Source organism: Phytophthora parasitica (genome assembly GCF_000247585.1).
Source record: "Phytophthora parasitica INRA-310 unplaced genomic scaffold supercont2.1, whole genome shotgun sequence".
NCBI lineage: Eukaryota > Oomycota > Peronosporomycetes > Peronosporales > Peronosporaceae > Phytophthora > Phytophthora nicotianae.
Window position 1 is genome coordinate 2,171,392 of NW_008634126.1, and position 26,810 is coordinate 2,198,201.

A 26,810-nucleotide genomic window follows, 5' to 3' on the forward strand; every position below is an offset into this window, starting at 1 on the left:
TTTAATATTCGGTCAGATTCATTATTCGAGATAGATTACTGACGAATGTTCCGACGCATTCGAAACCTTCGAGACCCATTTTATGGACCACGTTGAAGTGGAAGATCGCAAGTCACGCCCTACTTCAGGACACCGATATCACGTCATTTCCGAATTTGCCAGCTACTGCACAAGCAACCAAACAGACCAAGGCGAACCAAGCCGACCACCACTCCGACTACTCTACCAAACCGTACTACACCAAAGACTACCAACCATGTTCAGTACGTGGGATCTCGTCCGACCGCGCTTCTGGTACCCCATGTCGTCTCTGGAGCAATCCATGATGGAGCTCGAGCACATGAGCGACCTCATGAGCCGCTCGCGCTTCCCGTTCGACATGGGCAGCGAGATGCTAGCGGCGCCCAGCAACGTTGACGACGACGAATTCTTCCGGGATCTGCCCGTGCTCGCGCGTGAGCGGAGACCGGCGACGCAGCACCGTGAGGTAGCTGCACAGCCGACAGGGAAGAAGACCGACGCGCACGACCCGACTTCGACCCGTGACAACGACCCGAACAAACAGACCGGGGTCAAGGGGGACACCAACGCTAACACGAAGACCTCGGTCAAGAAACACCCAAGCCAGAAGCAGCAGGCTGACAGCACCGATATTGACGCCGACGACCAGTACCGCCGCGCCTTCTCGTCCTACACGTTCAGCAACTCGTCCATCGTGGACGACAAGGGCCGGCGCGTGACGAGCTCGCGGCGCCGCTACGAAGACTCGACGGGCCGTCTGAAAGCGGTGCACGAGCGCCAGGTCGAGGGCAAGAAGCTACGCACGACGTGGAACCGCATGGGCCCCGACGACGACGGCCAGCACGAAACGCAGTGCTCGAGCGGCACGCCCGACGAGTTCGAGGCGCTGTGGCAGCAGACGCCGTTCGGAGAGGCGCAGAAGAAGACTATCAAGGAGCAGCAGCGCCAGCAGCAGTTGGAGCAAGGACAGCAGACCAAGGCGCTGAACCAGCAACAGACAACCGACTCGAAGGCGGCAGCGGAGAAGGAAGCAACGCCCATGGAGGAGTAAACTGTCGTTACGATGCTCTACGTGTGTGGAGTCTATATTTTATGGACTGATCATTTCACTGTGGTTGCCTTCTTGTTTACGAAGTAGTTTTCTTGATTGTTAATGCATTTTCTTGACAAGTCTAGTTTAACAAAGCATCACTTCGGTTTAATCGGTGATACATCACAGAGAGGTAGTTTAAAGATTCATTACATCAAATTATCGCAACTGCATTAGATGGTGGACGGCAGCCGTGCAAGTTGCCAATGCGAAGCCTTCTGGCCCATTTGCAACCGATTGTGGAGCAAAGCTACCGAGTATCGCTAACTGTGTGAAAATGTGAAAACACGCCGAAGGTGCCGAGACGAGGATGAAGCCCAGCAAAGGACACAGATCCTCAGTTGTTCTACACGAGAAGGAAACATCACAAAATCACAAAAACAATTGAAGTTAGTTCTCGTTCCCACACTGATTGATTGTTGGCTGAGTCACGTACATATTCAATTGTTCTGGTGAAGGTCGAAGCTCAGTAGGCATTGAATCGTAGTATACCTTGATGGCACGATCAATCTCCTCGCATACTTGCGCTAAACGTTCAAGCTTTGCGTACGGAGATCGCTCAGATGCCAAATTGTTTAAGTGATAAACGGCAGCATTATAGTGGCGTAAAGTCAATAAACGACGCTCATTCCCGTCAGCAACAAACTGTTCTTGTTGCTGTGCATCAGACCGACTCCCATCTAGTCGGAATAGTGGCTTCACTTCGAAATATGCTAGAGGGTTTGTACGCGCTAGTTCAGCTACGTCGTCCAGAATCGAGTCTTCGCGCTGGAAGGAGGCAACGTACAGCCCGTGCAACACAGGCTGTAGAGCATCGAACAGCGCAGCGACTACACTACGCTGAACAGCGTTGTGCTGTGCCTCACTACTCTGTAAAAATGGGTACTTAAACACCACAACTTGTGTCAAAACGGCCGCAAATTGGGTCACATCCGCGGCAACAAGCGGCAACGTGCATGTCACTCGATCTACTGAAACATCCCTGCGTACTCCAAACCCTTGTCCTGCGTACTGAAGAAAGTCCGCATAGCAACTTCGAAAAATATTTGCAAAAGCCTGCAACAAGTGCCGCAACGAATGATGCATCGACGTCTTTGCCACCGTTTGGCCATTGCGATGCGGGGCAGTCAGCACCAGAATCCCATGCAGATGCCTCTGGATCAAGGCTTCTCTCTCGCTCTCCCGTTCACCTCGAAGATACTTCATCTGCTCTGCAAACTTTTCGTCCGCAGCACGTCCAAGATAGTCCCGCTCCTCTATCGGCAACTCCTCCAGCAGCCTCGTCCACTTGACGTTTCCGTCTACATGTTGAAGTTCGAGTGCACTCTGTTCCACCACAAAATTCAGTTTTGCTGTCATCAGCTGCGTCCCCGGGCTCCTGCGTCCCTCGTTTTCGTCTCCATTGTTGCCACAGGCCCCGATTTGGGCTGTGGTACGTTGCTGTAGCTGCTCGAACTGCAATACCAGGTTGTCCAGACGTCTGGCAATGGCGTCTTGTCTCGTGGCTGTAAGCTCTTTCACCACTGCATTACGTCTCTCCAGTCGCGCATCCTCCTCTGCTAGAAACTTCAGTTGTTCAGGGGTAAGCTGCTCCTTGTTGAAGCTCGACGATTCGGGGCTGGGCGAAATCTGCTTCCGTTCCTGTTGAAGAGTAGCATTCTGCGTTGCCTGGGCCAACAACTGCCCGATCACTTGCTGTGCCAATGTGCTGGTGGGAGCAGAAGATGAGGGTGCGTTTAGAAATGCTGGCGGGGGAGAGGAAGCGGTGCTGGAGGGCAGGTAGGCCAGCTCATTGCTCGCCAAGTCCATGAGCTCTTCCTCCAGATCGAGGTCCATCTTGATCATGATTATTATTGGCTGAAACTAGAATAAATCCGTTGCGAGTTCCATTACCTCGATTGTGGCGACGGTTAAAGTGGATGTCATGGCGAGCTCGAAGCCTCGCGGACGGCCACCGGCCGACGGGAACTTTATCATGTGGACGGAGCCTCTGGTCGAGAGCTTACTGAAGTTAAGGTTTGAGAAGTACGCGGAGCCGATGGCGGCTGCAAGAGGCACCAAATCGCTCCGAGTAGCGTGGGCCGAGCTGGCGAAGGAGCTTACGCTGCAGAACAACGGGGACGTGGTGTCCGTGGAACAGTGTCGCAACAAGGTACTACATAGTAACTGAGTGGGTAGAAGCAGCATTATGCTCTATGTATACACCCTGTGTAATGGTATACATTGAATGTGAGGTTAACCTATCTTTCGTTGTCAATCTGATGCTCAGCTCAAGGCGCTGAGAAACAAATGGTTGGCTTACCACTCTGGAATGGTCTCGGAACCAGTTTGTCTTGCACTCATGGACGCTTGTTGGGGTAGTGAGAAAGATGACGGAGTACCGGCCAAGTCGCAAAGTCACTCGAGACCGAGCCCAGAGCATCGTAAACAAGCCAAGAAGCCACGAGTGGGGCCTTCTTCACCTTCAGGTGCTGAAGGGGGATCGCTGGTTCCTATCGCGCCAGCTCCAGCTCCGGCCTCACTTGTGGATGCAGCTTCGGATGTGTCGACTTCTGCTCCACCTTCTGTTGAGGCGAAAGGACCCACGTCGACAGCAGCTTTGCGTTCGCGTCCGCAGACTGGTGCCCCAACGTCTAAAGCGGCCCCGGTACTAGACGGAGGAAAACAAGCCATCCCGCAAGATATTACGTCGGCTTCCACTCAAACTGCTCGACTCAATAAGCCTCCCCTGGAATGCACAGGCATGGCGAAAGTAGAGAAACTAATCAACGACGGCTTCGCTAAGGTGCTAGAAGGTCAAGCGAAACAGTTAAAGCTGGCGGAGGAGCAAAATCAGCTGCTGGCGCAGATTTTTGAGACGTTGCAGCGCAGCAAACACCAGGACAACACGAGTGACCTGGAGTAGTTGGTGATGAGCTGACATGGAGTACAAGTAATTTGAATGGATCAAATATTTTACCACCATTATTTTTTTACTTTCTGAAAAATTGTACTAAAATATCGTTCAGTTGGCATTTTCAAAAGGTCGCGACTCGCTGTCACTGGATCGATGTTGTGGAGCGCAGTTCGGTGGCGATCCAGGAATTTGCTGTTCGTCTTGTGGTGGTGTCTACTACGATTTAGTGTGATTTCCAATGTAATAGCCATTATTTCGTAGAGGTGTTAGTCGCCGGATCACTTATATTGTTCGTTTATATTCGCTAGACCACTTCCACGGTATATTTCCGCCAGCAGAGCGGCGGCTCTATCTTCGCTATCGACGGACGAGATGGCAGCGAGACAGAAATTGAAGGCTCCAGTGAATACGCGCGCTTTGTGGGGCTAGCGATTCATCGGCGATATGGACGTATTTTCTGGAGTGATGGTAGATCTGTCAAAAGTGCAAACTTGTCTGACGGATCCGATGTAAATGTTGTTATCGGAGCCCTGGCAAGAGTTGTGTGGATAGGATCCAACTTTGGCCAAACGCAAGTGAGCATTCACGATCTAACAGTGAAAGGCACCAGATGTAATAGTGTCGTTTCGTGGTCATCGGAACGCGTAGAGTGTATTGTCGGACTACCTCTGCGCTTCTCACAATCGCAAGTTCCTTTTGTGAGCGAAGACGACTGCAGTATCCAGACAAACCATGGATCTATGACCGGAATTGCACTGAATTATAACGAATTATTTGCGTCGGGCACTTCTTCGCCAATTGTTGAGCGGATTGATATTTACTCAAATGCTATTCTTCCACATTCTCTGGTCATCGATGATCGCGAAGGAGAGGATTGGCTCTACTGGTCAAACTCAGAAGATGGCACTTTATACCGCAGTAGTTTGCGGTCAAACGTCATTGAGGTGTTGCAACGGCGCTGCTGGAGCGTCCGTGGGTTAGCGTTGAATATTTTTCAGGACTCTGGAAAGGAAAGAATTTTCCTCTTGTACTCACTTGAATCCAAGGGTACAATATCACAAATCGAGTTGCCTCCTTCGAACACGTCGATTACCTCTCCACCACTAGCACAAGAACTTCTAAGCGGTTTGAGGTCTCCGAGGGGCTTAGCTATGGACTCTATGAGCCATATTCTGTTTTTTACCGAGAAGACTGGTCGGATTTTCCAGGCACGTCTTGGCAAGACCATGACAGCTCGTCAAAAAGCTAATATATTTCCCGATGACGCGTCCATTGTATCACCTGGAGTGGATATACGTCGAATCATTACGCTGCCAACAATGACGAGGCTCGATGGTATTGGGGTCGATTCCAAGTAAGCTGGCTTTGGTGGAATGGTGTTGAAGTTAAACTTACATTCGTTCTTTTTGCAGATATCTCTATTGGTGCGAAACCAACACGAATATTGTTGCGAGAGCTCTGCGACGAGACTTTCGGCGTCAGGTTGTAGTCGGTGGTACTGCAAATTCTTTGTTGAGGTCAGTAGGCCAAGTTTTCTTATCTAGATTTCTATTATGACCTTACTTTCTTGCTCCAGTTGGCCCCGTGGCATCGTTCTTGGCTCCGATGACGGCGACATCAACGAACTCAAGAAAAGTTACTACTACTCTGAATACACAGGTCGGGTGTCGAAAGGTGCATCACATATTACAATTGTCAACGAGCTCAATGCTCCAGCAATGCAGTATCTGGACAACGTCGTGCAGCAGTCATCTATTCAAGGGAGCGGAGATCACATCTATTTCTACGCTTTGGAGTAGACGACATGCAAGCGCCAACTTGTCCAAGTTAAAACTGGCGATCTACTGTAGATGGTGACAACTAATTATGGATGCACGTGAAATATACGCACAAGGATACTGTTGCTCAGATCGACGAGATGAGAGAAATCATTTTTTATTTTTAAAAAGTCTTAAATGGTGTGTGCACGGCGTAATGGTATGTATGGCTATAAAGCTCGAGCGTGTGCTGCTTCATCTGCATTGTCCACTCACTCTTCAACTTACTACGCAACAAGCAACCCAAGCACCAAAAATGGTGTCTCTCTCCAACACTTCGCTGGCAATTCTGTTCGCTATCAGTGCCACCTCGACGAATGCCGACAATCTCCGCCACGAATCGCGCAACTTACAGGCGTACTCAACGACGACCCAGTACGCCGCTTCCATGTTGGCAAGCGTGAACGCACAACGTGCTGCCCAGGGACTCCCTGCACTCTGTTTGAACACTAAACTGATGGCGGCGTCAATGCGTCACTCGACTGACATGGCCGCGAAGAATTTTGTAAGCCACACGGGCTCTGACGGGTCTACCATGTCGATGCGCGTCACTGCTGCAGGCTACAAATGGACCAGAGTGGCTGAAAACGTTGCTGCCGGTCAATCGAGCATCGCTGCTGTCATGACTTCCTGGATGAATTCAGCCGGTCACCGCGCCAACATTTTGGGCGACTACACCATGTTCGGCACTGCGTATGCCTACAACAGTGGCAGCACGTACAAGCATTACTGGACGCAAAACTTTGGCAAGGGCAGCACCGAGTCGTGCAGCTACGAAGATGTCGAGTACGAGGATGCACCGACTCCAACTCTAAATTCGACGACGGATTCGGATAACTCGACGGTGGTGCTTCCCAACGAGCCAGCCCCGGAGGACAGCAAGACCGCTCTGTAAAGCACTACGAGAGGTACTAAAGTGAGCAGACAAGAAAGAGAAGAGTAGGTATGAGCTGCTACGCTAACAATTATTAACAGTAAAGCTAAGATTTACTTTAAAAACCCAGTATCTTCAATCTAGCTCCAAAACACCAGCAACCCGTGCAAGTTACTTCTCTCACCGTCCTTCCCTCGTCATGCCGCTGCTGACGTATAGAATCGGAGTCACTTGTCGAGTTCTCGTCCGTTGATTCGGGGCTGAAATCATGACCAGTGCTTGTCCAGGGGATTTCATTCTCGTCGTCGATATCGTCGTTGCCTCCTCTTCCGAACATTTGCGACCACGAGTGTTTGTACCTACTTGACCGGTTGAACGCGTACGCCGCACCGAAGACAGTGTAGTTGCCCAGGATGTTGCGACGGTGGCCAGGAGACTTCATCCACGACTCCACCACTGCATTCACATCCTTTTGACCGGCAGCCACATTCTCAGCGACTGCCCCACCGCTGAAACCAGCGTCAGCAGCTCGTTGCGTCATTTTAGAGCCATCGGATCCCGTGTGACCCATGAAGTTATTCGCTGCCATGTCGTCAGCCTGACGCTGAGCTGCCGCCTGCAGCTTACTGTGCATTCGCAGAGGTGGGAGATTCTTTGTTGCACGCTCTTGATTCACACGCTCGAGCATGGAAGCGAGGTAGTTATTTGGTTGCATCTTTGGCTGGAGTGTGCAGTGCACTAGGGCGGAATTGAAGGAATGCGCGAATGAAAAAGAGATGATAAGGAGCTCTTTCTCATCGAGGCCTGTCTGATGTGACACACTATGGTCGGAATGAAATTTGGGTGCTGGGAGTAGTAATGTCACTTGTGCTGGTCACTACAGGAGCGCAATATACTAAGTACCTCCAGCACATGAAAGGCAGTCGCTAGACAGGCACAAACTTGGACAGCCTAAGAGAATATGACAGCGCTGCACCGGATGAAAGTTTCCTTTCTCCTCAACACACGGAGATAACCACCTCATGTAACAAAACTTGTCATTTTTATTCCTTAGACTTTCCCTGCTGTCGCTTGGCTTCCTGCGCCTCGAAGCGCTCCTTGGTTTCCGGTTTCATAACCGACTTAATGCCGTCTACCAACGTCTTGTTCTTGTCTAACTCGCTCTGCATTAACAAAAGCTCTCAGTCATTTTGATCCACACAGAGACATCCAATTATTATATTGCGACGCACCAAGTAGCAGCGCGTGTAGGCCTCGTACTCCTTCTGGCAGCCCACTTTACCGTTTGCCTTCTGCTGCAGGAACACCTCCGTGTACCACTTGTCGAAGCACTGCTCGTACGCCGCCTTCTTCTGCCAGCAACCAGGCTCCTCTTCCTGATCCGCCATCTCAATTATGAACGGCTGCAATCATATCGCACTCAATGACTTGAACTATGTATGTCGGAATAAAAAACCTTCGATCGGAATTAGTGCTCTTCAAGACGACTGCAATTTTAAGAGCAACACATACAAATGCCGCCCATGATCTACCGGGCGTGCTGGAACTGCATTTGATACTGCTGGGACGTCTGGAACGGGTGCTCCAGCTGCTCTCGCTGAAGTTGAGCCGGCAACGACTGATACGAGCTAGCAATAGACGGCGTGGGGCCACCCGGCACCATGATATGGTGGCCGCTAAGGAAGCACTGATCGCACACCCGCTGCGGCTCGGACAGCGCGAACTTGGGCAGCGACACGCGGTTCGTCGAGTGCTGGCTGCACACGCTTTGGCCGCAATTCCGGCAATGGTGACGACGCTTCACCAGCGTAAAACCACATGCGCATACGTGGCACATACGCGACTGTTTCCAGCGGGGAGGGAAAGCCGTCTTGCTGCGAGGACCAGCGCCCATACTCCTCGAGCTCATATTGACGTTGGCGTGGCTACTTTTCACGTCTTCATTGATCTGAAAACCAGACATCATCGACATATCGGGCGGCCCCTTGGACGGGTCGAACAGGCCCAGCGGCACCGAATCGTCCGCCGTCGCGATGGAGATCAAGTCGTTCTCTCTCTCGCGAAGACGCTGCTCGGTCAGCAACGACTTGACGTGCGGGTCGCTCCTTGATAGAGTGTTGCCGCGGTCACGGTCTGGACCAGCCATGAAGCCGCCGTACATACTAGCGCCGCCATAGTTTCCATGCGGTGGATCGTAGAACGAGTCCTGGTCCGACACGCTCCTCTCTAGTCGTCCCTTGCGCTGGAACGGCTGCGGCTGGTAGTGTCGATGGTGCTGCTGGTACTCGAGTTCGTCCTCGTCCACTTCGTCGTCGGATTCACCGTAGTACGTGTGGTTCTGGTGGGGCTGGTAGTCTGAGCCGTCGCGGATATCGTCGTGTAGGATGGTGTGGTTGTTGTACGGCAGCTGGTAGTCAATAGTCTCGGTGGTAGGCTCCCCGTCGTCCTTGCCCATGAGATCGTGCTGATGCAACTCGCCTCCGTCGTCTTCCGGGCGGTGACTGCCGTGTGCGGCGGCGCGCAGCACCTCGAGAATACGCTCGCCACACTCGGCCTGAATGGCTAGATCGATGGGTAGATGGCCGGCATCGTTGCGCATATGCACGGCGTACGGGTTGGCGAAGACCACCTTGACCACGATATCGGTAGGCGCGTTCTGATGCAAACAGACCCAGTGCAGCACCGTCATTCCGCTGGCATCCGTGCGCTGCGCCACCTGGCGGTTCTCGCGCATGACCGTCAGTAGCGAGTCCCAGTCGCCATTGATCGCGTGCAGGAAGTCCCCGTCCATTGTGGGGCTGGAAGAGGAAGACTTGGGTAAGGCGGAGGAGCGCTCGCCTTGGCTTGGGACGTCCGTAGAGAGAGAGCTCTCCGACGTTGGGGGCAATGGTGCTCGTGACTGACTTTGTCTGTCTAGCCGCGCAGTCGGCCAATCTGAAAATCGTAGTGCAAATTTTGGACTGGGAGAAAGGTGCCCCGAAGGTCGCTCCAACAAGGCGCCTTTCTCCGCATAGCCTTCCATCGGGCCGTTTTGGCTCGGCGTTTATTCAGGGGACCCGATTAAGTACGACAAAAAGTAGTCCTTTCTCAACACAGAGTGCGGGCGAGCGTGCCAGTGGTCGAGGCGGCGGGGCAAACGTGAATATTCGGTTTTTGTCTTGGAGTTTGTATGCCCTGGTCAAATATTTGCACTCAGCCGGTCGAAGTAGCCAATCATGCGCTTTGCCAGCGTCGTGCGTTTGAGCGTGCGTAATGCCCAGCGTCCAATCGCTGTCGCCTGTTTTTGACTAATCGAAGGTATTGAGAGTAGGGAGTCTGTAGAGAAAAAGTACCCAATACCTATTTCTACTTTTTCAAAGCACCTACTCCCAAAAAGTTCAAATTCTACATAGCGGACGCAAGTAGACTAGCAACTGCATCACCACGCTGATAGGAAGCCTACAATGCTATTGTGCTTGAATTTACCATGTTAGTGATGGTACGATCCCTTTACCTTTTGCCTTAAAAAAGAAATATAGCTTCAACCAGATCGGAACGGACCAAACCCAGCCGCCTGAGTAGATAGCTGAGGTTATCAAACCATTTGACGAGCTCTGCGTGCTCGTAATACTGCGTATTCTAACGCAGTGCAACAGAGCATGAATTGAGAGCTGACGAACAGATGTTGTGTGCTACGAAGGCATCGCTCTTTACCTTCGTCTGGCTGTTTAAGGGTTTACTTTGCGTACGCTACTGGTTCAATGTGTCGAACGCTTAATATCATGGTGGGACGAGCTATAATACGTCGATCAAGTATATGATCAGGCTCGTGGTCATCCATTGTTTGCTATCAAAGATTGATGATACAGTTGCCCTCGACACACCTCATTAACTTGCGGAAGAAGCATCAGAAAGTAGCTGAGCGGTATCCCAAGGACAGTATCTGTCATCTTACTGCTGCTTGTCATAGTAAAGTCGATCTTGGCCGTTGAAAATAAGAGTAAATAAGAGTGCTGGTCACCATTGACCAGCACTCTCCAGTTCCACCCAGACTTACACTGTAAAGCTCTAAATCGATCTTTTGGACGAGACTACGAGCTCGAAACGATGGGGTCTTCGCAGTCATCAGGGTTCGTATTTCTGACTTGATAATTGTATGGAACTGGAATGCCTAATTTGAATTTGACCCAAGATTAATTGATGCAATCCCGATTTGGGGGGTCGCCCAAAATACCTTTCCAGGCTTGAAAGAGGCAGGTAGGCATTTTTGCCGAATCTCATAGTTTTTGGCGGACTGTCCGCCCGGCACCGCTCCACTCCCGCTCTATGGTCGAACTGGTGAAGCTTTGCTTTGTGTACGGCGGTGCGGGTGTTTGCAATGCGCTACAGTACCGGCCAACTTTGCGGCCAAGGGAGCAGATGCTCTCTAGTCGTTGGAGCGTGAGGGTACTGTAACCTGCTGCCATGAAATGCCTCCCCGAAAACCGGATACCCTAGCAGATCAACGCGAAATAGTAGTGGACTTGACACTTGTAGTATCAGTGAAAAGTGGCAACGCAGGCGTTTTAGATAGAGGACTTTCGTCCTGCACCTTGTTGCGGTAGCTTGGGTGCATTTATACCAACAGAACTGTTGCCTATGTGCATGTGGCTCTACGACAGCATGTTGTTTGAAACAGCCTGTACCGTTTGATCTGTAGCGTGACGATACATCAAGCTATCCACGTACTTGTACCATTGATGCACCTCAAAAGTGAACGTACCATTTCGACGCAACTTGCATTGATTGATCAGGCAAGAGCATCTAGAACCTTCTCCACAGAGTGCTCCAACTGAAGCAGCGCTCGCTATTGCAAGGTCGCATTTCATCACGTTCAAATCCAGCGCCACTTTCTAGAGTTGTTTTTTTTCCGCATGGGATTGGTGCTATTATAACCCTCTGGCAACGATTCAAGCCGCGTGCTTTGAATGACTTGGCCCTCTTCTTAAACTTTGGAGGTGGCCATACGTCTAGTCGCATTAGTTTCACAAACTTTCCGCTAGCCTCAGCGCTGTATACACACCCCAGCGCACCTGACTGTCGGAAATATATTCCATCACTTTTCAGTTGTCTAAAGCCTCTCCCTGTTGTATAGAGACCTCATTGTTCACTTTCTCCTCTTCGTCCTCCACGATATCCTCGACAGGCTTTGGATTCTTCAGTTGTTCCGTCACAACCTTCACCTGATCTTCCAGCTCGTGAGCCAGCGTCTCCAACTGGGCGCCATTACCTGCAAGCTGCAACGTCATCTCGACGTCTTCTCGCTCAGCCATGGCAGCTTCCCACGCGCGGGTTATACTCCGCTCCACATCTTCCAGCTCGTCCTGCTCTCTCAGCATGGCTGAAAACGCCACTTTCTGGACATCCATCTCTTCTTGAAACTTCGTCTTCTTCTCCAACACCTCCGCTTTACGAGCGCCAAACTCCGTCAGATGCTTCTCCTTAGTCGCTTCCCATTCACTGAGTCGCTGCAGCGTGGCTGATAACTCCGAGCGACGCTGGGCTTCGATCTGGATCAAACTCAAACCTTCTTCCAACAGCTTCACCTTAGTCTGCAGCTCACGCTCACTACGTCGAACCTTCTTGGCCTCTGGAGTCAGGGGCTCCTGGATAGAGACGTGGTAGTCCAGTGTCTTCTCATTTAGCCAAGAGAACGAATTATCCCACTCGAACACCAGCGTCGTGTTGTCCTGTCGCACTTGGAACACTCCAGACATCTCGTTCATCCTCTCGGGCGACACAACCTCCGCTTCAGTGGACGTATCCGTCATTGCAGACAACTTGAACGAGACATCAGCAGCTTCTTCCTTTACTGAAAAGTTCCAGACCACACGCCATCCGCTCTTCTCACAGATTACCGGTAGCTGGAAACTCGCGCCGGCCTTGATCACCACGCCGCTCCGCATCACCAGACACTCCTCAAACTCCGGCTCGTTAGTTTTCCCCAATGCACTCTCGGCTCCGTCGGACAGGAGCGTAGTGCGATGCTCGTCACGGAAGTCACAAACGTCACGGAAGGCACTTGAATGCTCCTCCAATCGCTTCTGTAGCTCTTCCACGATGCTCGCTACTTGTTTCTCGAAGCTTGATACAAGTGTCTGTCGTCGTTGAAGCTGCATCGCTCGCTCCTTCTCGGACTGGATGTGTTTGCGCGTAGCTTGCAGTTCATCGAGTTCTTCTTTCTCGGCTTCGAGCTCCAGCGCTTTCTTCTCCTCACGAAGTGCCTGCAGCTCCTCTTGCAGCTCGAGAACCTGCACGCGCAGCTTCTTCAGTGCTTCATCCTTGGCCAGTAGCATTGCTGATGTCTTGGAGACACCAGACGAATCCTCACCGCTCTCTGGCTCGGACGACGGAGCAAGAATTTCAATTTGATCACGTGCAGCCTGCAGCTCTTCTCGACAAGCGTCCAGAGCTCTCGACAGTAAAGAGATCTCCGTATTGGCGTCCTGTAGCTCGGTTTTCAGTCGTTGAACGTCGTCTGACAGCTCCTGTGACTGCTCTCCACTTACTCGAGTCGTCTGATCTCCCTTTGTCGATGAGGAGGTCACTGCCGCAACGTTCCCGTTGCTCTTCCGTGCTTCCAGCACGGTATTCAGACGACATACTTCTTCCGTCGCAGCAGCCGACTCCATCTTCCAGCGGTTGCTCTCTTCCTCCAGTGTAAAGACCTTCTCGGCGTTTGCCGCTTTGGTCGTTGCAAAGCGCTCTTGTAGGCCAATTAACTCTTCTCGGGCATCATCAAGCTGCTTCCTCAACGTCATTTCTGATGATCTCAAAGCGGATAACTCCTTTTCGAGTCCAGCTGTGGGCCCAGCGAGCTGTGGCACGGGGACGGGAGTGCTGTTCGTCTCAGCCGTCGACACTGTCTTGGACTGCTCCTTCAGCTTTAGCTCCAACGACTCGATCAGTCTCTGTCGCTTTTCATTCTCCGCTTTACTTGTTTCCAGCGCATCGTGCACCTTCTGCAAGTCCTGCTTAGCAGTTTGTACTGCAGCTGTGGCAGTGTTAAGACGCGCTTGGAAAGCTACCTGCTCCGCTTCCTTGATGCGCTCACACTCCTCTTCGATCTGCAGTTTCTCCCTTTCTAACTCCTGGATTCTAAGAGTTAACTCTTGAACCATTGCATCAGCCTGCTCTTTCTCCGACAATAACCGCTGTGTTTCTTCTTCCAAGTCAGCAATAACACGGTTTTTCTCCATCGCAAATTGGTCAAAGTCTGCCTGCATCATCTCCTGTGTACGCTGCACCTCCTGTAGTCGAGCTTCACTCTCTTTACGAGCAGCTTCTGCCTGTTCTCGTAGCTCGTCGCTCTCCTTAATTTGCATCAACAATGCCTCGTTCTCCTTCCGCATACCGTTCAGCAGTTCTGCGCGCTTCTCCATCTTCTTCAGTGCAGTATGTGACCGGACACGGTACCGTTCAAAGTCATTTCGAACGCTAGCCAATTGATTCTGCAACTCTGTGACTTCTTCTTGCTGCGCTGCCTGCTGTTGCTGTTCCTGAAGACTTGCAGAATGGCTTTGAGCCTTTAACTCTTCTGCAGCCTTGACCATTTCCTCCTTCTCAGCTCGTAACGCTGTCAACTGTTCTCTAAGCGACTCGACCAGTGCCTCGAGATCGCGCATTGAATCCTCCGCAGTCACTAAACATTCTTGTGCTTGCAGCTTCTCGTGCTCAAGTTCATTAATCTTGACCGAGTCCTTCTCGGTACGATCGCGAAGCTGCTCAAGATCGTTCAGCCAACGCACAGTATTAGCCTTCGCAACGGCCAAAAGTTCGTCAACATCTTCGCTAGAAGTCAACTTCTCCACAACGTCTTCTTCTCCTTCCTTCGCGAACAAGCGCCAATCCGATGTCGTCACGAATTCGTTAACAACCAGTTTCTGCTTATCACATTCGCTACGGATCAATTTCAATTGCTCCTTCGTCACACGCAGTTGGTCTTGAGCAGAAACCAGATCGGTCAACAATGGGGCAAGCTCACTGCATAGATCTGTTGTTTCTTGAGATTGCCACACTTTATCAACGAATCCACCGGCATCTATGTCATCTCTAGAGCTCAAGATGGACATCACCTCCCGCAGTTCAGTAGTCAGCAGTGTCAGGTGCTCTTCAACCTCTCCACTTTTCACACCCTGTGCGTTTTGAAGAGCCTCCAGATCATTCTTCAGTTGAGCGCATTCGCGAATCCGATCGTCTAATTCAGAGCGAGCGGCACGAAGATCAGCTTCACAGCGATCAAGAGAATCTGCTGTCTCGCTCTGCTCAGTTGTTTTAGCTGCTAGTGCCTTGTTCAGCTCCTCCACTTTAGCTGACAACGCCTCGATTCTACTTTCGCTGTCGGCAACACGCTGAGCCAAGCGCGTCGTTTCTTCTCCGTGTGTGTTTTGCAACTCATTCATCACCTGTTCCTTCTCTCTGGTATGACGCTCAATTCGCTCCTGAAGCTCAGCTTGCTCGTTCTCCAGTGATGCAATAGTGTTTAGCTGAGCCTCACAACGCTCCTCATACTCGATAAGTTGTGCTTGAAGGGTGTCAAGATCGGTCTGCACGCTTTGCGTTTCCTGTTCGCGTGTTCGCTGTAATTCATCAACTGCCTGACCCTTGTCCTTTCTAAGTTGTGCAATCTGCTCCTCGTACTCAGTTTGCTCCCATTCCAATTCCTTGATTGTATCTTGCTGAGCTTGGTCACGCTCTTCGTACTCTGCAATCCGAGAGTACAACTCGTCAAGAGCGGCCTGCATCTCCGACACCTTATTCAAGTCACTTGGACCATCGTGGCCATTAGAACTTGCCTCGGCCTGATCTTCTGCAGTATCCACTGGGTGTAACTCGTCTTCTAGTTCCAACACAGGCACATCGGTGTTCTCCCCATTGTCACCAACATTTCCATCTTCATCGACATCAGACTCCACTTGATCCCCTAAAACGCTCTCTGCATCGCTCTTTGCAGTTTCTTGCTGATGATTAAGCTTCTCAATGTTTTCTGCATGTTCCCTTACGAGATGATCCTTCTCAATGGTCAAGGCTCCGACCTCGGCCCGCAGCTGTTGCAGTTCGTCACTTGACGCAGTATTCGCAGAGAGATCAGCTGCTGTGTTTTCAAGCTGGTTACGAAGCTCTACGATTTCAGCCAAGTGCGCCTCCCGAATTTCCTCAAGCTCGCTAGCATGGACTTCTGTCAGTTGATCCTTCTCCGAGATCAAGTGCTTCACCTCATCCCGTAGCGACTGTAGTTCTTCCACGTTAGACGCATCACTTTCATCATTATTTGCGGAAGAAGCTGTTGCACTTTCAATTTGACTGCGAAGCTCCTCGATCTCGTCAGTATATGCCTTCCGAAGTTCTTCAACTTCGTCCGAGTGAGACTTAGCAAGCGCTTCCCTCTCTGAAGTCAAGCTATCGACCTTGGCTTGTAGCAACACAAGTTCTTCATCATTGGCTGCACTCTCTTCTTTTGTCTTCGTAGACAGTTCGTTCTCAGCACTTGTAAGCCTTTGATGCAGCCCTTCAACCTCTAATGAGTGCGTCCGCTTAAGCTCGTCCACTTCATCTACATGCAATTTTACAAGATCTTCCTTCTCGGACGTCAACGCATCAATCTTGGCCTGGAGTTCCTCCTCGTTAGAGTCTGTATTCTCATCCTTTGCAGCAACAGAAGCCATTGCATTCTCCAGTTTAAGACGCAGCTCTTCAACTTCATCCTCGTGCTTTCTCACCAGTTCTTCCTTCTCAGAAGCCAAACTCTCCACCTGGGTCCTCAATTCCTCCAGTTCCTCAGCACCGGATCTCTCACTCTCATCTGCCTTAGTAGAGAGAGAATCGATCGCGCTCTCCAATTGTCCCTGAAGCTCTTCGACCTCAGCAGCATGAGCTCTCACCAGCCTCTCCTTCTCTGATGCCATACTCTCAATTTCAACTCTTAACGCCTGCATGTCCTCTGCCTGTATCGCTGCGCTCTGCGTCATACGCTGGATCTCCTGGTCGCTCTCACGTACCAGCTGCTCCATAGCTTGACACGCTTCTCGCTGTTGTTCCAGCAACATTGCGTCCTCTTCCTGTCTCAGTCTTTCCTTCTCCTTCATCCTCTCCATCTCCTGTTTCAACTCTTCCAGCGCCAAACTCTCCTGCTTCAGCATCTCCTGAGCTTCCACTGCATCTTCTCTCGCAGTCTCCAGCTCTTTGTCTCCCTGTTTCAATCTCTCTAACTCCTTTCTTACCTCATCTTCTGTATACCCTGGACAAATCTCCATAACTACAGCTTCAAGCTGCACAAGGCGTCGGATTCGGGCAATATGCCGTCCATGAGGCGTCTCCAGCTCCGTGTCGTCCTCCCTGTCATTTTTCTTACCATCTAAAACGCCCTCTAGTCTCTCCCAGCGTCCCAGAAGCCCGAAGATCGTCTGCTGTTGCTCCATAAGTCGCTTGCGGCCCTGCTCCACGGTCGACGCTGACTGTTGCAGCGCCGCCGCCGCGTTTTCGTTGCCCTTGGCCTTCATATCGTCCGACTTCTTGCCCAGCATCGCCTCTACTCTCGCCAGTCGTGTCACCAGCTCCTGGACGTGCGCGTCGGCGTCGTCCTCCTCGTCGTCGCCTTCGCCGCGTCGACGCGCCAGAAGATGCCGCTGCTCCGCGATGAGCGCCATGGCCTGGCGCAGATCAGACACAGAGGAAGCCAAGGCACGCGCAGCGCTCTCGTTGCCCTTGCGTTGCGCATCCTGCGCCTTCTGTTGCAGCTTCTCCGCCACGAGGTGTACCCGCGCGCTGACGTCGGCTGCCATGATGCGATTTCAGAATGTGTGTAAAAGACACCTCATTTCAAGTTGCTATTTGGCAACGAACAACCTCGAACTTGCAACGCAAATGTATCCATTTTAGTTTTGGACAAATTGAAGCCTTCGATACAGGCATTGGCACTGCAGCTCACGACGAGAATCATCATTCCTGCTGCCGATAAGATGCCTGGTCCGACTCCATCTATGTTGTAGTTGCACATGTCCGAGTGGATCAAATTCGCTCAGCTCGATTCGGATGGAGAGTTTGACGAATCCTGAGCTTTGACTCGTTCAGGAATATATGCCAGATCTCCCTACGCTTTTATTCATTTAAGAATTACCATTGCTCGAACTGCCTGATACTGCCATGACTCCAATGCAAACAGAGTGTACCGAGAGCTCCGGGAGCGCGATCAGGCCAGACAAAAGGACCTGTTGTGAACCAGTGGTTGTGTTTGAGGAGATCACAGCGGAGGACTTTTGCGTGTGGCTAGAAGAGCAGAACCCCGTTGGAACTAAGAGCCGCTGATCAAAGGACACAGATCGCGTCGTTCTCTACGAACTCCCGACGGAAGTTCACTCGAGCTCTATAAGTCAGATGATCGATTGGATTCACATGTTAGCCCCACTGGAGTGCCATCGCTGGAACTTAGGATGAAAGTCAAGTGGGGCGTACACTGGAGACCGATGGACACTATTACAGGACGGATGGAGCTTCAACCCGGGGCTAGAGGGGCAGGCACATTTTCTACTCTGGTTCTGGCAGTGACAATCGGAGAAGAGTGTGGACATCGAAGAAAAAAAAAAGCTGGTAGATTTCACGAAGAACCCAACAGTTTGCCATTGGAGTCGAGATTCGATACAGAAACCAAAACACCAACAAGAATACAAAGTGCAGCATCCACATCCTCCGGTGTGGTGACAACGAGGTTACTGCAGAACGCATTTACTTCGGCCAAGACCTTCCTGCCCTGGATTCTCTACCTTCGTTCAGTCTTTAGAAGCTCTACTACGGTACTGACTCGCGCACGGGGCTTCTTGGTCACGAGCATCCACGAGATCTTCATCGATCTGCTGCTACTGGATAAGCTTATTACCAAATATTTGCCGAGCTGCACGTCCTAAGCTTGTTATGATCTTCGGTGGATGAATTCCTCATCGCTGCATATATTAACCGCTTTCACATTAATAAGAAAACAACTAAAAAAAATGGATTGACATTCGCGTCAGACACTCATTTGATCACTCGTCCTTGATAGCATCGAAAGCCTGAATGATGTTGTCCGGGGCTTGCACGAGCTCGATGAGCACGCCTTCGCCCGATAAAGGAGTGGCCTCGTTGCCCTTGGGGTGGATGAAAGCCACGTTGAAGCCCGCCGCACCCTTGCGGATGCCCCCAGGTGTGAAGCGTACGCCTTTCTTCGTCAACTCGTCCACGCATGCATGTAGATCATCAATCCACAGTCCAATGTGGTTGAGAGGCGGCACGTGAACCTTTGGCGCCTTGTTGGGGTCGATGGGCTGCATGATGTCCACCTCGACTGCGAATGGTTCCTTGCCGCATTGCAGAATGTCCTCGTCCACGTTCTCCTTCTCGCTGCGGAAGGACCCTTTCTTCGTCAGTCCGAAGGTATCCACCCAAAGAGCACTCAGCGCGCTCTTACTGGCGCCACCCACAGCAATTTGCTGCAGTCCCAGCACGCGGAATGTCGATTTCTGGGCAACCAAAAGGTGACTTGACGTTGATGTGTGTACTTTTAAATGCGTTAAAACCTACATGAACGGTCTGTTGGTACCGCGACGCTATAGTGCGCAGCACGAGCGGCTTCTTGGTCGTCCACATGGCCAGCTAGCTAGGTGAGAAAGAGCTCTTCGACAAGGTCGTTTGTGTGCGACTTGTGTACCAAGAACTTCAACAATGTTTTGTCTTTGTACTTGATTAATGTGGTGGACGTAATGTTTGTGTGGTGCACACCAATACTCAAACGCCGAGGAAGAAACTAGTCTTCCCTTCCAGATGGTGTCTCCACCGCGTTCTTCGTTGCTCACCGCCGACAACAGTGCAGCAAACGGACGCGCGTCAACAAGCAGAAGCGCAGACGCATCGAACGGTGCATCCTCCGCCTCCAGCAACGGCGCGGGATCCAAGCGACAGCTCGCGGAGCCCGAGGTGATTGCCTTGAACGAGCTGCTGGACACGTTCCCAAGCGAGATGGACGACACGCAGCAGGAGAGTGGCGCAGAGTCGCATAAGCGTCGGAAGGTTGAGGCAGCGGCTAGCTATCAGCGCCCCAAAACCGACGAGCGCGAGGCCCAGCGTAGCCCAAAGACGCAGAACGATGACGAGGACACAGAGTCGGATAATGAGCGGACGAAAGGGGACGACGAGGAGGACACTGCCGCCAGGGACAAGGCACCGGTGCCTCGCAGCGGACTCGCATCCAGCGTAGGCTCGACTGGCACGGCCATCCGCCACACGAAGCTCACGGATCTGGAGCAACACGTGCGCAACCTGGAGAGGGACAATCTGCATCTGAAACAGGCCTTGCTATTGGGCAAAAATGCTTCAGGCCGGAGTGCAGCGAGTGCTGCGTCGGCGTTGAGCAGTTTGGCAGGATTGAGAGGCGCGGGGATGCCTGGGGCACCCGGCGTGGAGAACCGCGCGAATACTCAGAAACTACTGGCGGAGAGAACCAAGGTGGTGACGGAGATGGTGGAGCTGCTCAATGCAGCGTATCTGAGTCTAGGCGACGCGTCCCGAGTCTGGCACGACGACTGCCGGATCGGTGTGGGTGTACGCGAGTGGGACGCGTTCGGACGTCTGCAGACCATCAGTCTGTGGAACATGATCCGCTCCGTGTTCACGAGTATCGTGGTGGACATCGTGGAGCTGCGACCACATTTGCCTGACGGGGAAATGATCCTCACTAAGTGGCGCATCCAGGGCGAGATCGCGTCGGCGCAGCACCTGGAGCGCGTGTGTGCGTCCGAGGATTGCCCGGCCACCATGCGCGTGGCGTTGATGGCGATCAAGTCGTCGGACTTGACGTTTACAGTCACCACGTACGTCGTGTTCCAGGAGCTGCGGATTGCCCAGCAGCATCACTGTTGGGATCAAGTTGGCGTGTTCAAGCGGCTCTTTGGCGGAGAGATCCCCACCAGCGTACAAAACATGCTTACTATCGACGAGGAGACTGCTGCAGGACGCAAGCAACCGCTGGAAGTGTAAGGGAACCTCACGCCGCCCAGCAACTTGTATTTATGTCTTCTTTAGCTTCCGACAAATTTCACACTTTTTGCTTTTCTGACTTTCGTATAAATACTCGAAGTAGAACTTTTAGTTCTCTATTTAGTATTTACGAACTTATCAGTTCGTAAATACTACTACTCTGACAGAATTTATTGTTGTTGTACAAAATCCAAAAGAATTTAGTTGGTCGAAATACAAAGTTCAAGATAAATCAATAATATTACTACATTTTTACATTTAACTAGTGTTTAAAAAAGAAACACTAATGAGAATGATATAATTGTGCTACTATATTATTTTGATGTCATACTTTAGTTTACACATAATTGTAGTACTACAGGCGGCACTCTAACTGATCCCTTGGGGCTTTCGATAGCTCTGTCATTGGTAGTGAATGCCCTCTCCGATGACGTCGAGCATGTGCTTCTTGTACTGCTTCATTTGCTTGTCCCACATCTTGCGTGTGAGCGGCACGCTGTGGCCGGACACGCGGCTGGAAACGAGGTTCTTCTTGCGAAGTTCGACGGGGATCTCCACTGGCGGCTGGGCCACAACGTGGCGCATGCGGCTCATGCTGAAGCGCATGAGTGGCTGCGGGTGAGATTTCAAGATGTGCTTCTTGAGCTGCTGGGCCTCGTGCGGCAAGGGGGTCGCACTAAGCGGGTCCTCGACTGGGCGCTTGTGGGTGCTAGAGCGCGGCTTGAAGTGCAGGTTGGACTTCTTGAGCGGAGGCAGCAGTCCCATGGCGATCAGTTAACTTTTTTTTTTTTTTAACCTTTTGAAGGCTGCAGTGGTATGCGTTTGATAGCCAATTCAGAAATGAGGTTGGCGCCTTCGTTGTCGCCATTGATCTCAACAAGCAGCGTTGCGCTAGACGTGCAGGATGATGAGCTCCGACTCTTATAAAGGGCAAGAGGCTTCCAATCACCCGTGCTGATGTCAAGCGGGCACAACATGTGTGCAACGCAATGACGTCCAATCTTGCTTGGATGAACGCGTGCCGGTGCTTTGGCACATCCCCGGAGGGCCCTTCCAATAAAGATCACGCGGATTTGGGAGGTGTTCAGGGGTTTTCAAGGCGGCAACATGAGAAAAACCAAAGGAATTCGGCAGACTCTCATGGCCACGACGACTTGGCGTTTGTTGGAATCACCGTGATTCGAATGGAGCACCAAGCGAGTCTGGAACGTGCTCTTCGTCTTCTGTTTGCATAGAATACTAATGATAATACAAATATAAAGAATCTACGGCGCCTGTTAAAGGGGGCTTGAATGAATAAATACTGCATGGGTGCGTCATGTTCAAGCTTAGGCTACCTGGCATTCTATCTGTATTTCTATATGGCAGGGTGGCTGAAAACTTCTCGGCGCTGAACTCGTCGTCTCCGATGGACGGCGGCGAAAGGGACTAACAACTGGAACGAGACGCGGGGTGGAGTTATTCTCACCGGTAGGTGACATACTCGTCGATCATGTCCAGGTGCTTGGTTATCTTCTTGCAGTTCTCCCACATGTGCATGGTGAGCGGGACGCTCTTGCCGGACACGACCATGCGCACGGCACGGCGGTCATTGAGCGTGTCCGGAATGAGCACTGGCGGGGTGGCCATGTGGCGCATGTGGCTCAGGCTGAAGCGCGTGAGCTTGGCTGGATGCGTTTCGAGGATTTTCTGCTTGAGAGCACGCACGTCTTCGGGCAGCTCGATGGCCACGGGGTGAGAATGACGGCGGAAGCTCGGGCGCTTCGAGAGCCCCCGAGGAGACTTGGCGGGCTGCGGCTGCGACCGCTGGATGCGTGGCAAGAAATCTGGTTGCACGCCCATTGCTGCTGTGAAGTCGGCTTGGTAACTTGTGGAATGAAGCTGCCGGGTCCGGAAAAAAGTGACGAGGCAGTTCGCTTGAACACCTCGAGACTTCGGCGACCGCTGGCCAGCCGAGCACGCAAACACACGCCGGAAGTGGCTCTGCACGTGTCGGCCGAACGCCAGCGTAGAACCGACCTCGGCACGCTCCCTGTGCAGGTCATTATACTTGCGCTGAGTATGATCGGGGGATCGGCCAGCCTTGAATCTGTCCGTATGCCGCGCGTGGTGCTTTTCGAAATCGTGATTGGGCCATCAGCACCGATGATAGGATGCCAGAGCTCGTCTATGCGAATCTGAAGCTCGCCGATTCGGGGCAAAACACCGTGCGACCTGTGCCGCATGTGATTCATCGACCAGAAACAAGACCACATCGCCGCCTGGTTCCGACGACGCCTGCCGGTCCCTATGTCGTCGATGCAGCAACTTAGCACTCCCGCATTGGTGCTTGGGGCCACGCAGCTCAATACACGTCACGCTGCTGTCAAAAGTTGCGCGAACGGAGACTTGGTCTCCGTTAAAATTCACGCAGATTGTGTTGACAGTGTTGTTACCACTCGACACTCAAGCGGTTTTGCATCCGAAAAACCACGCGAAGGATCGAATGAAAGGAGGAGCTGCCAGCTTTCGCTTGCCGTGAGATGTCTGGTCTTCTAGAACTCAGGAATGGCAAGCCGAAGCGCAGCATTTGCTCGTTGCCAGTGCTTCCAGCAACTTAATTCGTCTACGGCCCTTCCCGTGCGCGCCGCACGCAAGGCACGCTCGACTCGTCGCGTTTTTTTTTCGACTGTCACATTTGGCGCCGATGAATCGGTGATGATGCCCGCGCATCGCTGCCGGCACGAGCGGACCAATCCCTGCATCCGAAAAGCGAGACAAGCATCATGCGAGTCTTTGCCGCTTTGAAGTTTGCTGCTTGGTGCGCGCCGTTCGATGCGGAGCCAGTGGCGCGATTTGGCGCGCTTTTGCCGGCAGATTCCTGAAGATTCGCGTATGCACCGGAATCCGTCCCGAAGCGGCCCGAGATGCAGACTTGTTACAGTATCATGGAGTCTCCATGATGGAGGTTCCAACACAGCATCGAGTAACAGTTAGGATTCCACTACACTGTACAATTGAACTCACGCCCCCAACACGCCGCAAAGGACCGCATACTTGAACATACCCACAGTAACATAAAAATACTGGATACGTTCCCAGCAAGCAGGGTCGCGGATCGGTAGCATCTTGGTCCGATCACAGTTGTCAGCTCTGCAGACTCTGCTGCATGCAGTACGTGCAGACAGGTGCAGGCAGGTATCGGGTTTTTTGGACCCTGCCTCCTGTAAAAGTTTCGGCGATCATTTGTGGAGAACAGAACAGTCTGTACTACAGATGCCGACATTCAACTATATCAGTGATGTATGCGTAGGGCTGCAGCTGCCTTGGTGTGGTGAATATGGTGTCTGCAGTATCCATTCAACTTGAATCGCTGGGAATTAAGTTGAAAAGCCAATCAAGCAAAACAAACCATGGCCATAGCCGCCCGAGCGGTGACGTGTATTAACCCTTATGACTCGTTAACTGCTGGCGCAGGGAAAGCTTCGGTGGCGTCTTGACGTGGCAAGAGTGCGCCTAGCGTACCAAGCGAACCAGCGCTGCAACTCAGTAAACGAGCGCAAGCTAACCATACAGCGAGCTAGCGCTCGTGTGCTGAAATGCGGCGTTGGTACGCTTGGTAGGCGAGGCGAGCTCTCGCGCCGGTGGTATTATTGGTCGCCGTTGCAGAGCACTGTCAGGTCATGGTCGAGAGCTTGGTCGTCGGTAGATGGAATGGAGCGGATTCTGACTGGTGCGTTCTTAATCGCTGTTGGTTTTGGGGGTTGACTCCATGATGGTAAAATCTGGAGTGAGTGATTTCTAGATCGAAATCTTGAGACTAATAATTTGTAGCTGTAGTCACGAACATGAACAACACGAGCGCCACACGTCGGGCGTGACGTCCAATATGGCCGATATCTGAACACTCATCCAATCTCGGAGTTTACCAACAGGTGTTATTCATCCAAACACTGTGATTGCCACAATCTGTATTTTTTGACGAGGCATTTTGCGCAATGAAATGCCGTCCTTGAGGCCAAGGCGAAGTACATGTAGCCCAGGACATTTTGCATGCGAATACATGTCAGTTTAACGCCCGCAATCATGCAAGTTTTTTTTGTTTTCCAGCGATTTCGCAATGTTTTTCAATTGTGGTGTGTGTGTTTCTAGGAACATCATTCTGAAGGATTCATTCATATCTGCACCGGAATTCCAACTGCAACACTATCATAGCGCTCGATTGCAGTGACCTTCTAACTCACCGTAATGGCTTCAGCAGCGTGAGTTTTACCATACATATCTACCTCGCTTTCGTCCACATAGACAAAATCACTTTGAAGGCATGGTCAACTCGGATTGTTTTTCAAACTTTCGTGTTTAAATAGTGTATATACGGCGGTCGGCGGAACCGCTGCCGTGGGTGTTCGCTAGTCTATAGTCATTCTGTTGACGTTTTTGCTTGGCTGTTGCTGCTATTGCTGTTTGCTGTTGGGCGCTGGTATTGGCCTGCAGTGAGGGCTCTCACCGGAAGAGCGTGCAGTGCAGCGGGTACGACTCGGAGATCTGCTCCATGTGGTGTGTCTTGCGCTTGGTGTTGTCCCACATGCAGCGCGTGAGCGGCACGCTACGGCCAGCGACGGTCGTGGACAGCGCGCGGTGGCTGTTCATCTCCTTGGGGATTTCGACGGGCGGCACGACGCGCTTCTTCATGTGGCTCAGGCTGAAGCGCGTGAGCTTGACCTTGTGCGTACGCAGGATCATCTCCTTGAGTTGCTGGGCTTCCTCAGGCAGAGCCTCCACGGGCACAGGCGTTTCGTGGTGGCGGTGCCAGCGCGAGACGTGCTTGCCGACAGGTGATCCCGTGCGGACCTTGGTCACCTGCTCCTGCACGCGCGGCAGGTTAAGCTGAGGCTGCACTCCCATAGTGGCGGGTGGCGGGGTTGTTGGTAGGCTTGCTGTGGTGCTGGAAGGTTGCGGAATGGGCCTGCGAGACCCGGTCGCCAAAAAGTGACGGGGCTTGAACCTTTCGTTGCCCTTGTGGCCTTGACTGGCGCCCGAGTCACCGACCGACCGCGTCAGCGACAGTGCAACGTGAGACCCCGCAAAGGCGAACCACAAAAACATGCGAGGCACCTCGCACCAGCGCTTTAGGCTGGAATAAAGTATGCAGCGGGAATCCGGCGCTGGGCCGCCTTGCGATTGCAATGCAGAGAACGAGCGAGCTCAAGCAGTATGAGAAATTGTATGAGGCCCTCTCATCGGCACGATTGGATTCCACCGCCGGTGCCTCGGCTTTGATTCATGCGCCACACTACGGAGCCGGGCGTCAGACATCGAACGAAAGGAGGCGAGCGTCGGCGACGTCGACGACCTACACTCGGAGACCAAGATCCGGCGTGCGCACGTCGACTGTCACAGAGTCTTCCAATCAAGCAGGCTGAAGCCTCAAAGCTGGCAAATTGGACGGGCGTGTGGCCCCGAAGCGGGAATTCTTATGCCTCATGAGTTCTCGTGGTGCTTATCACTGCAGCGACACATCGCACCGGAAGCACAACGTCACCTCAGCGATTTCGGCGACGTAGGTTCGGTGCATCAATTACCGCCACCAGCGGAGTTGCGGTGTGAATGGCACCGGTATCCATACATGTAGCACTGCTGTTGCAGCGGCAGTAACTTGCAGCATGCAAGGGCGCCGAGTTGATCATCAGGCTTTGAAAGGGTTAAGCTTTTCTAGAGACACTGGCGGTACAGTGCGTCTTTTAACGACTAATGTGAGTTTACTGTGTCAGGTTGGGCCCGTTAAACTCGAAGTCGTACATGTGCGCTTGCGTACATATATTTTTATTTTAAAAAATGGCAAATATAGGAAAACAAACGTGCAATTGGGTTTTATTCTTTTTACTTTCTAAGATGTAAAAAGATTTAAAAAAAAAATACGGAAAGGCGAGCACATCCGGGATTTTGAATAGCTCAAGCCCGATTTGTAGAGCTTACTCTTCCTGAAACAACATCCGAATACTAGCCCGTACAGTCACTTATCTTTCTATTTGTATAGAAATACACCTAACCCTATAAATCAATTTTTTCGTGCCCCCAGACGTTGTTTCGATAGGAGGAAGCACTAACTCT

At 51.9% G+C, this 26,810-nt stretch overlaps 14 protein-coding genes across 15 annotated transcripts; 5 read left to right on the plus strand and 9 right to left on the minus strand.

The window, feature by feature from the left end:
- Nucleotides 1-1,284, plus strand: PPTG_00566 (hypothetical protein). The gene has a single exon (XM_008891977.1). The coding sequence runs from the start codon at nt 83-85 to the stop codon at nt 1,070-1,072; it is 990 nt and encodes a 329-aa protein (XP_008890225.1). The 5' UTR covers nt 1-82; the 3' UTR covers nt 1,073-1,284.
- Nucleotides 1,240-3,235, minus strand: PPTG_00567 (hypothetical protein). The gene is made up of 2 exons (XM_008891978.1): nt 1,548-3,235; nt 1,240-1,457 (listed from the first exon to the last, which is right to left on the minus strand). The coding sequence occupies exons 1-2, from the start codon at nt 2,954-2,956 to the stop codon at nt 1,271-1,273; spliced, it is 1,596 nt and encodes a 531-aa protein (XP_008890226.1). The 5' UTR covers nt 2,957-3,235; the 3' UTR covers nt 1,240-1,270.
- On the plus strand, nt 3,036-4,016 carry PPTG_00568 (hypothetical protein; the record flags this gene model as incomplete). The annotated part of the gene is made up of 2 exons (XM_008891979.1): nt 3,036-3,263; nt 3,381-4,016. The coding sequence occupies 2 exons, from the start codon at nt 3,036-3,038 to the stop codon at nt 4,014-4,016; spliced, it is 864 nt and encodes a 287-aa protein (XP_008890227.1).
- Nucleotides 4,017-4,032: 16 nt separating this feature from the next.
- Nucleotides 4,033-5,806, plus strand: PPTG_00569 (hypothetical protein; the record flags this gene model as incomplete). Its single annotated transcript, XM_008891980.1, has 5 exons — nt 4,033-4,043; nt 4,120-4,201; nt 4,316-5,361; nt 5,420-5,524; nt 5,584-5,806. 5 exons carry the CDS (start codon nt 4,033-4,035, stop codon nt 5,804-5,806), a joined length of 1,467 nt encoding a protein of 488 aa, XP_008890228.1.
- Nucleotides 5,807-6,080: 274 nt separating this feature from the next.
- On the plus strand, nt 6,081-6,858 carry PPTG_00570 (hypothetical protein; the record flags this gene model as incomplete). The annotated part of the gene is made up of 1 exon (XM_008891981.1): nt 6,081-6,858. The coding sequence occupies one exon, from the start codon at nt 6,081-6,083 to the stop codon at nt 6,717-6,719; it is 639 nt and encodes a 212-aa protein (XP_008890229.1). The 3' UTR covers nt 6,720-6,858.
- On the minus strand, nt 6,758-7,655 carry PPTG_00571 (hypothetical protein). The gene has a single exon (XM_008891982.1). The coding sequence runs from the start codon at nt 7,411-7,413 to the stop codon at nt 6,817-6,819; it is 597 nt and encodes a 198-aa protein (XP_008890230.1). The 5' UTR covers nt 7,414-7,655; the 3' UTR covers nt 6,758-6,816.
- An 86-nt stretch (nt 7,656-7,741) lies between these two features.
- On the minus strand, nt 7,742-8,086 carry PPTG_00572 (hypothetical protein; the record flags this gene model as incomplete). Its single annotated transcript, XM_008891983.1, has 2 exons — nt 7,742-7,861; nt 7,931-8,086. 2 exons carry the CDS (start codon nt 8,084-8,086, stop codon nt 7,742-7,744), a joined length of 276 nt encoding a protein of 91 aa, XP_008890231.1.
- A 140-nt stretch (nt 8,087-8,226) lies between these two features.
- On the minus strand, nt 8,227-9,489 carry PPTG_00573 (hypothetical protein; the record flags this gene model as incomplete). The annotated part of the gene is made up of 1 exon (XM_008891984.1): nt 8,227-9,489. The coding sequence occupies one exon, from the start codon at nt 9,487-9,489 to the stop codon at nt 8,227-8,229; it is 1,263 nt and encodes a 420-aa protein (XP_008890232.1).
- A 1,267-nt stretch (nt 9,490-10,756) lies between these two features.
- On the minus strand, nt 10,757-17,534 carry PPTG_00574 (hypothetical protein). The gene has a single exon (XM_008891985.1). The coding sequence runs from the start codon at nt 17,495-17,497 to the stop codon at nt 11,780-11,782; it is 5,718 nt and encodes a 1,905-aa protein (XP_008890233.1). The 5' UTR covers nt 17,498-17,534; the 3' UTR covers nt 10,757-11,779.
- A 767-nt stretch (nt 17,535-18,301) lies between these two features.
- On the minus strand, nt 18,302-19,403 carry PPTG_00576. Of its 2 annotated transcripts, none has more exons than XM_008891987.1 (2): nt 19,275-19,403; nt 18,302-19,207 (listed from the first exon to the last, which is right to left on the minus strand). In XM_008891987.1, exons 1-2 carry the CDS (start codon nt 19,332-19,334, stop codon nt 18,734-18,736), a joined length of 534 nt encoding a protein of 177 aa, XP_008890235.1. In that variant the 5' UTR covers nt 19,335-19,403; the 3' UTR covers nt 18,302-18,733. The 2 variants fall into 2 exon arrangements, with proteins under 2 accessions (XP_008890235.1, XP_008890234.1); XM_008891986.1 differs by having other exon boundaries at nt 19,269-19,403.
- Nucleotides 19,404-19,463: 60 nt separating this feature from the next.
- Nucleotides 19,464-20,963, plus strand: PPTG_00577 (hypothetical protein). Its single transcript, XM_008891988.1, has one exon. The coding sequence runs from the start codon at nt 19,509-19,511 to the stop codon at nt 20,718-20,720; it is 1,212 nt and encodes a 403-aa protein (XP_008890236.1). The 5' UTR covers nt 19,464-19,508; the 3' UTR covers nt 20,721-20,963.
- A 44-nt stretch (nt 20,964-21,007) lies between these two features.
- PPTG_00578 (hypothetical protein) lies at nt 21,008-21,716 on the minus strand. The gene has a single exon (XM_008891989.1). It carries the CDS (start codon nt 21,483-21,485, stop codon nt 21,123-21,125), a length of 363 nt encoding a protein of 120 aa, XP_008890237.1. The 5' UTR covers nt 21,486-21,716; the 3' UTR covers nt 21,008-21,122.
- A 205-nt stretch (nt 21,717-21,921) lies between these two features.
- Nucleotides 21,922-23,469, minus strand: PPTG_00579 (hypothetical protein). Its single transcript, XM_008891990.1, has one exon. The coding sequence runs from the start codon at nt 22,973-22,975 to the stop codon at nt 22,364-22,366; it is 612 nt and encodes a 203-aa protein (XP_008890238.1). The 5' UTR covers nt 22,976-23,469; the 3' UTR covers nt 21,922-22,363.
- Nucleotides 23,470-25,032: 1,563 nt separating this feature from the next.
- PPTG_00580 (hypothetical protein) lies at nt 25,033-26,092 on the minus strand. The gene has a single exon (XM_008891991.1). It carries the CDS (start codon nt 25,803-25,805, stop codon nt 25,203-25,205), a length of 603 nt encoding a protein of 200 aa, XP_008890239.1. The 5' UTR covers nt 25,806-26,092; the 3' UTR covers nt 25,033-25,202.
- Nucleotides 26,093-26,810: the final 718 nt, after the last annotated feature.

Coding starts and splice junctions, on each gene's coding strand:
- PPTG_00576 (XM_008891986.1), bottom strand. CDS start 19,334: ATGTGGACGACCAAGAAGCCGCTCGTGCTGCGCACTATAGCGTCGCGG. Junction 19,208..19,268: donor GGTACCAACAGACCGTTCAT/GTAGGTTTTAAC, acceptor TTGGTTGCCCAG/AAATCGACATTCCGCGTGCT.
- PPTG_00574 (XM_008891985.1), bottom strand. CDS start 17,497: ATGGCAGCCGACGTCAGCGCGCGGGTACACCTCGTGGCGGAGAAGCTG.
- PPTG_00578 (XM_008891989.1), bottom strand. CDS start 21,485: ATGGGACTGCTGCCTCCGCTCAAGAAGTCCAACCTGCACTTCAAGCCG.
- PPTG_00577 (XM_008891988.1), top strand. CDS start 19,509: ATGGTGTCTCCACCGCGTTCTTCGTTGCTCACCGCCGACAACAGTGCA.
- PPTG_00566 (XM_008891977.1), top strand. CDS start 83: ATGGACCACGTTGAAGTGGAAGATCGCAAGTCACGCCCTACTTCAGGA.
- PPTG_00579 (XM_008891990.1), bottom strand. CDS start 22,975: ATGTGGTCTTGTTTCTGGTCGATGAATCACATGCGGCACAGGTCGCAC.
- PPTG_00571 (XM_008891982.1), bottom strand. CDS start 7,413: ATGCAACCAAATAACTACCTCGCTTCCATGCTCGAGCGTGTGAATCAA.
- PPTG_00580 (XM_008891991.1), bottom strand. CDS start 25,805: ATGTTTTTGTGGTTCGCCTTTGCGGGGTCTCACGTTGCACTGTCGCTG.
- PPTG_00567 (XM_008891978.1), bottom strand. CDS start 2,956: ATGATCAAGATGGACCTCGATCTGGAGGAAGAGCTCATGGACTTGGCG. Junction 1,458..1,547: donor TCACCAGAACAATTGAATAT/GTACGTGACTCA, acceptor CTTCTCGTGTAG/AACAACTGAGGATCTGTGTC.